The sequence below is a fragment of the Hipposideros armiger genome, unplaced genomic scaffold, assembly GCF_001890085.2.
Source record: "Hipposideros armiger isolate ML-2016 unplaced genomic scaffold, ASM189008v1 scaffold_121, whole genome shotgun sequence".
NCBI classification, from domain to species: domain Eukaryota; kingdom Metazoa; phylum Chordata; class Mammalia; order Chiroptera; family Hipposideridae; genus Hipposideros; species Hipposideros armiger.
Window position 1 is genome coordinate 1,153,217 of NW_017731471.1, and position 8,726 is coordinate 1,161,942.

Below are 8,726 nucleotides of genomic sequence, written 5' to 3' on the forward strand. Positions count from 1 at the left end.
CATGAGAGGTTTTAGATAGTTTTACGTAACAGTAGAAGTGTTTCGGTGCTAAAATTGTCAAACTTAAAATAGACCTATTTTCTAAAAAAATATTTTCTAAATGTAAGGCTTTCTACCAAATGAGATTTACTTTTAAGTAATAACTGAGATGTATCTAGCAATTTCTATATTGATGTTAGTTTGTTTTTGAACTTCCTAAAAATGTGAAAATAATAAAAATAGATTACTTGATTAGGAAGTATTGAATTGTGACAGCACACAGAATGGCAACTAGTGCAAATCCTACCATAAGGATTATAATAAATGTATCAACACTCATCTCTATCCTGGGCTTCTCATTTTTACCTTCACTAGGGTGGCTTACCCCCTTTACTCCACTGCTTTTGCTAGTCCCTGGCTGTTGCTTATGAGTTGAGAAAAGAGCCTTGGGACTATATTGTCCCCAGACCTCTTGTAACCCAGCAGAATTCTGATATTGGCGTCCAGCGCAGACCTTGAAGTGATATTGTGCATTTGTGAGAAAGTTGGAAAAGGAGAACGAAGTGTCCGGTCCTTTGTAAATCTAAAGGAAAAGGAGTCAAAATTATATTTTCTTGCTAAATAAAATAACATGGCATGGTACTTGATAATAGGAAAAATATGAAATAATCCCTTCATTTCATGAATATCTTGACACAAAAAATAAAAGTTTACTCTTATCGGCTCAAATGTCTTGAGAGGACCCAGCACTGCTTAGGTAATTTTGTTCAATGTAGGAAATGATAAAGACTTATGATTGTTAAACTTTAATTGCATTTGGTTTGGAATGAGTTGTGCATGTGGTCAGTGGAACCTAGGAATACCAAATCATTCAATAGTCATAAGTTAATTAAATGAATAAGCTAATTGTCCCAAAATAAGTATTACATACATAAAATTCTAGGGACCAGATAAGACTTTTGTATAAGATTTAGTTACTTTTAACATCCTAAAAGAATATTTTACTCCTTGACAAGATCTCAATCCCAAGCAGGATACAAAACTATAAAAATTTATGGGCCAGCCGAGTGGCTCAGTTGGTTAAGAACTAGCTCAAGTGTGTGAGCTCTGAGCAACAGGGTCGCCAGTTTGATTCCCACATGGGCCAGTGAGCTGCGCCCGAACTGAGCAGCTAACAGGTGGCAGGATGGCACGTGCTCCTAACAAGGTTGCCTGTTTGAGATGGTGGGCTATGCCCGCCCACAAGTAAAGACTGAACTGAGCTGCCGCCGGGTGGCTCAGGGAATAGAGTGCGTGCTTTTAACAAGACTGCTGGTTTGACTCCCGTATGGGATAGTGGCTATGGCTACCCGCAACTTATTAAACACGGCGGCCGACTGGACTTGGAGCTGAGCTTGCTGCGCCCTCCACAACTAAGATTGAAGGACAACAACTTGGCTGTATCCCTTCCCCAATTCCCCAATAAAATATTTTTTTTTAAAAAGCTATAAAAATTTAAAGACTAAATTTGCAAAAATTTACCAGGTCAGTTTGTTTTTCACTGATGAGTTGAAGATTATAAACAATGGGATCTCCTTTTATTGGCTCCAAAGACTCCCATTTGATCTCACAAATATTGTTATTCACCTGATGTAATTTAGGTGCTAGAAAAAGAAAAAGAGAATTTCAGTTTAGAGGGCTCCATTTTCCCTAGATCATCTTGAATACATTGATATCTCTCATATAATTTCCCATGGTCATTAAAAGGCAGGCCATGTAGACTTAATCTAAGAAATATATAGTTCTTATTGTAAAGCATTTTTCCATACCATCTTAATGATTGTAATAGACTTTAAGAATTTAAAACTATCAATAATGCATTTTTTTTGTTTTTCCAGAAAGACTTTATTACAATTTTTATTACTGCTGTTTAATCCCTGCTGGTATAATCTCTTGTGTTGTATTTATATAGTGCATCATGTATTTGGAAGCATTTTTACATTCATTAATAATTTTATTTTGGGATTACAGCAATTGCATAAAGTAGGCCAGGATCTTTATTTCATGTTATTAATCTCTACATTTCAGGAAAATGGAGCTCAAATATATAAAAAAAGAGGAAGACATTATTGTGGTCTAAGCCATGTTTAATTTCCAATATGTTCCAATTAGATTTATACTAAAAACAAATGATTTCAAAATAGTGATTGGACTATGTGGATGGGTTTGAACAACTGAATTTGATAACTGGAAAGAAATTCTCAAAACTCAAGCTTTCATGACTGTAAATTGGCCTTGTTGTGTATTACAGACAGCACTTTATTTTATTATTCAAATAAGGAGAGATTCAGAGTTTCAGAAATTACCAAATATGTACCAACTACCAAAAATAAAACTACAAGTTGGTACTAAATATGTACCAAATACAAAGTTTGCATAGTCTTATTTTTTGGCTTTATTTGGTATAATCACACCTATCATTTGGTGAGTTTTGTGTTCTAATCCATTTGAGAAAATATAAGATATAGCAAGGAATGAATATCATGGCAAAGTGGAAGAACTATAATGGGAATAAGCCTACAGTTCTAATCTTGGCTCTGCCATTGGCTCATGGTGTCCTTTAGCTAAGATTCTTACCATTTTGGGGACTTCTTCCTCTTAAAAGAGTGGCGATAGAGTGATTGGCTGAATTAGTTGAACTCAAAGATATGTTTTAAAATATTATGTTTCTGGAAGTCTCATTAATACTACATTGTCCTTTGAATCCATAATTAAGTACAAGTTTCTTTTGGTATCATATTGTTGACTAGTTAATATAAACTTTATTGTGGAGTTTTATATATGAGCTATTGGAATGCAAAGTAATGCAACCTTTATTGTCATGGCTTATAACACTTACCTTTAAGTGTGGCTGGTGGGGTTTTTGTTGTAGTGAAAGTATAGATAACAGACAGTGGTCCTTTACCAGCTTCATTACATGCCTGGATTTTAAATTCATACTGAGTATATTCACTCAATCTTTGCACTTTGTGAGTCTGACAAGGTCCATGGTAAATGACAGAAAATCTGGGAGTGGGAATCAAAATGAGAGAAGAAATATTATTAATCAACAGTCATACAGGTCAAAGTAGCTCTATATAACTGACTTAAAACTGGTTTTAAAACTTCAATAAGGCCTAAATAAATCAACTTGAAGCCAAATATGTAAAACACAAAAGAAAAATTCTGCGTAAATGTCTTTAACAGCAAGGTGCTGGCTTTCATATTTCTTCAGTAACCTTTTTTTAAAAAAGATTTTATGGGGGAATTGGGGAAGGGGAACACTGTTGGGGAATTGGGGTAGGGGAACAGTGAAGTTGTTCTTCAGTCTTAGTTGTGGAGGGCGCAGCTAGCTCAGCTTTAAGTCCAGTTGCCATCCTGCCACCCGTCGGCAGCTTGTGGCTGCTCAGTTCAAGGTGTTGTGTTCAATCTTAGTTGCAGATGGACACAGCCCACCATCCCATGAGGAAGTGGAACTGGCAACCTTGTTGCTAAGAGGGTGTGCTGTAACCACTGAACTATGCGGCCGCCTGTCGGCAGCTCAGCTCGGGCCCAGCTCACTGGCCCATGTGGGAATCAAAACGGTGACCCTGTTGCTCAGAGCTCACGCTCTTAACCAACTGAGCTGCTCGGCCGGCCCTCTTTGCTAATTTCTATCCCCTGGTATTAATGTATGTTGTATGAAGAAAGAAGTGTTCTGGAAGAGGCAAAATAGAGAGCTAAATTATCAGTAGGAGTTGAAGAAAGTATATCTAACACAATAATGAGCTGCTTTCACATATATTAGTTCATTGAAACCACTGGGATTGAAGGATTAAGGTAGGGAATTTTAAAACATTTTTACTATAATACTTGTTAAATAGTAAATTAATTTACCTGCCAGATTGATCTCCCATTAACAAATTATAGCTTCTAATGTTGGAAAGTGACCCCTTTTTTGAAGAGTTACCCCACTTCAGTTTGAGGCTCTGGTGTCCATAGACCACACACTCAAGATGTGGAGGCTCTGGTGGTAGTGGCTTGGTTTTGATTCTTATTGATTGGCTAAAAGGGCTTAGTCCATAATGATTGATAGCTTGAATTCTGATTCTAGTGGTTAGAGGAAAAAAATTAAATTATATTAATTTAGATTTAGAAAAGAAAATAAATTTCTACATTTAAGCTAAACCCCTAGTAAGCCTATGTAGGATATTGACCATCATATACCAATTATTAGAGACAAATTTTTAAAACAAAAATCTTGAATTTGCATAATTACTATTGATAATTCTTGATAAAAAGAAAATGGCTCTAGTAATGCCAAATTTTTCTAAAACACTAAAACTCTCTTTCAAAGGAACTATTATATTATGTAGGCTATATAAAACATATAACTGTTGATTTGCTCAAAATTCTCAAAAAGCTTTCCATCTACTCAAAGGAAGATATAAGTGACTTACTTGTATATGGTATCAGGGTGCAGATTTTTCAGAAGACACTCTGTTACTCTATCAACAGTCAAAATTTTTTTGTCTCCATATTCAATGCGATATCCAGTGATTGGAGAGCCATGACAATTTGGTTCCTCCCATTGAACAGCAATGCAAGATGATGCTAACTTGGCAGGAACTTTGTTTTCAACTTCATGCAATATTGGTACTACTGCTGGTACAGTTGCCGGTGTGGTTACTGTGCCAGTTCCTCCAAACATTCCAAATCCAACTATATTTACAGCCTGAAAAAGTATACTGTGTTAGAGATTTATTTGTTTTTGTGTATAAACCATTTTGCTGACAAAAAAACAACAAAATAAATTCTCTTAAACTCAAATTCTAACAATATTGTCCTTTAAAAATATTGAGATACAATCGACATATACCGTTATATAAGTTTAAGGTATATAACGGGTTGATTTGCTACATGTATACTTTGCTATGTGAAACAATATGGTTCTAAGATGCTGACATACACACTGAAATCTTTAGGTTGCATGTTTAGGAAGATGAAGAGTCTAAATATGGAAGGTGAGTGAAGAGTGATAATATGGACACTTAAGGAAAAACATACTCAAACCGAAGTCATTATTCACCCCACCAAATTTTCTGCCTTTTCTTCATGTTGTAGTTTATCTCTCTGTTGGTGTGAGCCCAAAGATCACATCCATTCATCAAGTTCCACTGTTTTTACAAGAACTTTTGAGATTATTGTAGACTCACATGTACTCTTCACTCACTTTCCCCCAAAGGTAACATTTTTCATTACTACAGTAAAATATTGCAATTGGGAAACTGACATTGATAAAAATCCACTGACATTCAGGTTTCACCAGTTTTACATGCATTCATTTGTGTATTAAGTTCTACACAGTTTTATAACATGTGTAGCTTCATGTGACCAACAACATGTTAAGATACAGAAGTTCCATTACAAGAATCCCTTGTGCTACCCTTTTATAGTCATAGCATCATCTCTCCCTCTCCCTTTTTCTAATCCCTGGCAATCAGTAATTTGTTTTTCATCACTATTAATTGTCATTTCAAGAATGTTATATAAATGGAATAAAACAGTATGTAAATTTTCCAGATAGGGTTTTTTTCAATCAGCCGATTTCTCCTTAATTCTCCTGAGACCCATCAAAGTTGTGCATATGGGTAGTTTGTTCCTTTCTGTTGCTGTATAGTATGCCATGATATAGATATACAACAGTTTGTTTAACCATTTAACTGTTGGAGGATAGCTGAACTGTTTCTAGTTTTAGGCTCTCACAAATAAAGGTGTTATGAACATCAATATACAGGTTTTTATTGTGGACATAAATTTTCATTTTTTTGGGATAAGTTCCCAAGAGTGCTGAACAATTAATAAGTACATGTTTAGTTTTGTAAGAAAATGCCATACTCTTTCCCAGAGTGCATGCAATTCCCACCAGAAATGTTTGCATAATCCAGTTTCTCCCCATCTTTGCCAGCATTTACTGTTATCACTGTTTCTTATTTTAGCCATTCTGATAGATGTGTTATGGTATCTCAACACTTGTTTCCTTAATGGCTAATGATGTTGAAGATCTTCTCATGTTCTTATTTGCCATTGGTATGTGCTCTTTTGTGAGTTGTCTGTTCATGTCTTTTGCCCATCTTCTAACTGGGTTGTTTGGATTTTTAACTGTGGAGTTTAGAGAGTTTCTTATATATTCTAGATATTAGTCTTTTTGTCAGATATGTGTTTTGTAAAGATTCTTTCCCAGTCTATAGCTTATCTTTCCATCTTCTCCACAGGGTCTTATGCATAGTGCAAGTTTTTAAATTTGAGGTCAAATTTATTAATTTTTCATTTTATGGCTTGTGCTTTCGGTATCAAGTTTAAGAACTCTGCCTAGTGTTGATCCTGAAGATTTTTTCCTGGGATTTTTTTCTAAAAGATTTATAGTTTTATGTTTTAATTTTAAGTTTTCTATGGTCCATTTTGAGTAAATTTTTGTATAAGGCAGGGATCAGCAAACTTTTGAGACAGAAGAGCCGCCAGGGGTCAGCAAACTGCAGTTTGCAAGCCACATGTGGCTCTTTGGGTACATGTGGCTCTGAAGTAAAATTGAAAATGAAGCCATCTGGTCTAGGGCTTTTGTTTGCTGTGAGCTTGTTGATTACTGATTTGATTTCCTTGGTAGTAATCAGTCTATTCAGATTTTCCATTTCTTCTTGAGTTAGCTTTGGAAGGTTGTATGCTTCTAGAAAATTACTCATTTCTTCCAGATTGTCAAATTTGATGGCATATAGTTGCTCATAGTATTTTCTTAAAATTTTTTGTATTTTTGTGGTGTCGTCACTTCTCTTTCATTCCTGATTTTACTAATTTGAGTCCTCTCTCTGCTTTTTTTCATGAGTCTGGCTAGAGGTTTGTCGATTTTGCTTATCTTCTCAAAAAAACACCTCTTGGTTTCATTGATCTTTTTTTTTTTCTGGTCTCTATTTCATTTTTTTCCGCTCTGGTCTTCATTATCTCCTTCCTTATACTCCCTTTTGGCTTATTTTGCTATTCTTTTTCCAGTTCCCTGAGGTGTAAGTATAACCTGTTGACTTGAGGTTTTTCTTGTTTCTTTAGGTAGGCCTGCACTGCTATGAACTTCCCTCTTAGAACTGTTTTGCTGCATCCCGAAGATTTTGGGTTGTGGTGTTTTCATTTTTGTTTCTAAAGGCATCTTTTGATTTCTTCCTTGATCTTTTTGTTGACCCACTCGCTATTTAGTAACATGTTATTCAGCCTCCATGTATTTGTGTATTTTCCAGGTTTTTTCTTGTAGATGCCTGACCACTGCACTGTACATCTGAAGCTGCCATTGAATAATATTGTATGTCAACTATAATTTTATATATATATATATGGTCACGGGATGTGGAGTACAGTGTGGGGAGTGGAGTCAATGAAATTGTAATAGATATGTATGATATTGGGGGTGGTGGATTGGGGGAGTGTTGTTGTCACACTGTGGGGGTGAAAAATATAGTTATTGCATTGTTTTGTACACCTGAAACTAATAAAAAAATGAAAATAAAACTATCAGTTTCATTTACAAACTTTTGAAGGATATTATTCACATAATGGTGATTATGTAAAAACATATTTATGGCTCTTGAATAATTTTTAAATTGTTGTCAGGGACAGGATTGGCTCTTCCAGGGATCGGCAAACTTTTGAGATGGAACGTACCCAAAGAGCCGCATGTGGCTCACGAGCTGCAGTTGGCCGACCCCTGGTATAAGGTGTAAAGCTTGTTGACTTAAAATTTGCCTATAGATATCCAGTTTCTCCAGCATAATTTGCATCTTGTCAAAAATTAGTTGAACATATTTATGTGGGTTGACTTCTGGGTTCTTTATTCTGTTCAATTGACTTATGTGGTTATCTCTACATTAACACGACACTGTCTTGATTACTGTAGTTACTATACTAAGGTTTAACATTAGGTAGTGATTTCTTCCACTTTATTTTTCTCTCTCCAGATTGATTTGTCTATTCTAGGTCCTGTGACTTTTCATTATAAATTTTAGAACTAGATTGCATGTATCTGTGGTCAATTGATAATGATTATATGATTTTTCTTCTCCAGCCTGTTTGTATAGTAGATTACATTGGTTGATTTTCCAATTTTGAACCAGGCTTGCATACCCTGGAATAAATCCCACTTAGTCATGGTGTATTCTTCCTTTTACATGCAATGCTGGAATGGATATGACAACATTTTGTTGAATGTTTTTTTTTTGCATCTAAATTAATCAGTTATTGGTCTGCAGTTTTCTTTTCTTTTTTATACTGTCTTTGATTCTGGTTTTTAGAGTAATACTGGCCTCATAAAAAGAATCAGGAGTTCTCTCATCTATTTTATGGAAGAGACTATTTCAAATTGGCATTAATTTTTCTTTACATGCTTTGTGGAATTCTCCAATGAAACCATCTGAGCCTGGAGATTTTTTGTTTGTTTGTTTATATTGGGGAACATTGTGTTTTTCCAGAACCCATGAGCTCCAAGTCCAGTAGTTGTTTCAATCTAGTTGTACAGGGCGTACCTCAGTGGGGATGGAATTGGCAACTTTGGCGTTATGAGCACTGCACTCTAACCCACTGTGCTAACTGGCCACCCCGTTTTAGGTTTTTTGTTCTTTTTAAAGATTTTATTGGGGAATTGGGGAAGGGGAACAGCCAAGTTGTTGTCCTTCAATCTTAGTTGTGGAGGGCGCAGCTAGCTCAGCTCCAAG

General features: G+C 35.5%; 1 protein-coding gene across 1 annotated transcript in view; it reads right to left on the reverse strand.

Annotated features, from left to right (window-relative positions):
• Positions 1-223: 223 nt before the first annotated feature.
• LOC109385662 (fibronectin type III domain containing protein 3C1-like) overlaps positions 224-8,726 on the reverse strand; it is a 63,763-nt gene continuing 55,260 nt past the window's right edge. Inside the window, exons 21-25 of the mRNA XM_019648173.1 lie at positions 4,437-4,711; positions 3,874-4,086; positions 2,858-3,024; positions 1,501-1,622; positions 224-562 (exon numbers count right to left, since the gene is read on the reverse strand). Coding sequence (XP_019503718.1) covers positions 224-562; positions 1,501-1,622; positions 2,858-3,024; positions 3,874-4,086; positions 4,437-4,711 — 1,116 coding nt within the window. The remainder of the gene's footprint in view (positions 563-1,500; positions 1,623-2,857; positions 3,025-3,873; positions 4,087-4,436; positions 4,712-8,726) is intronic.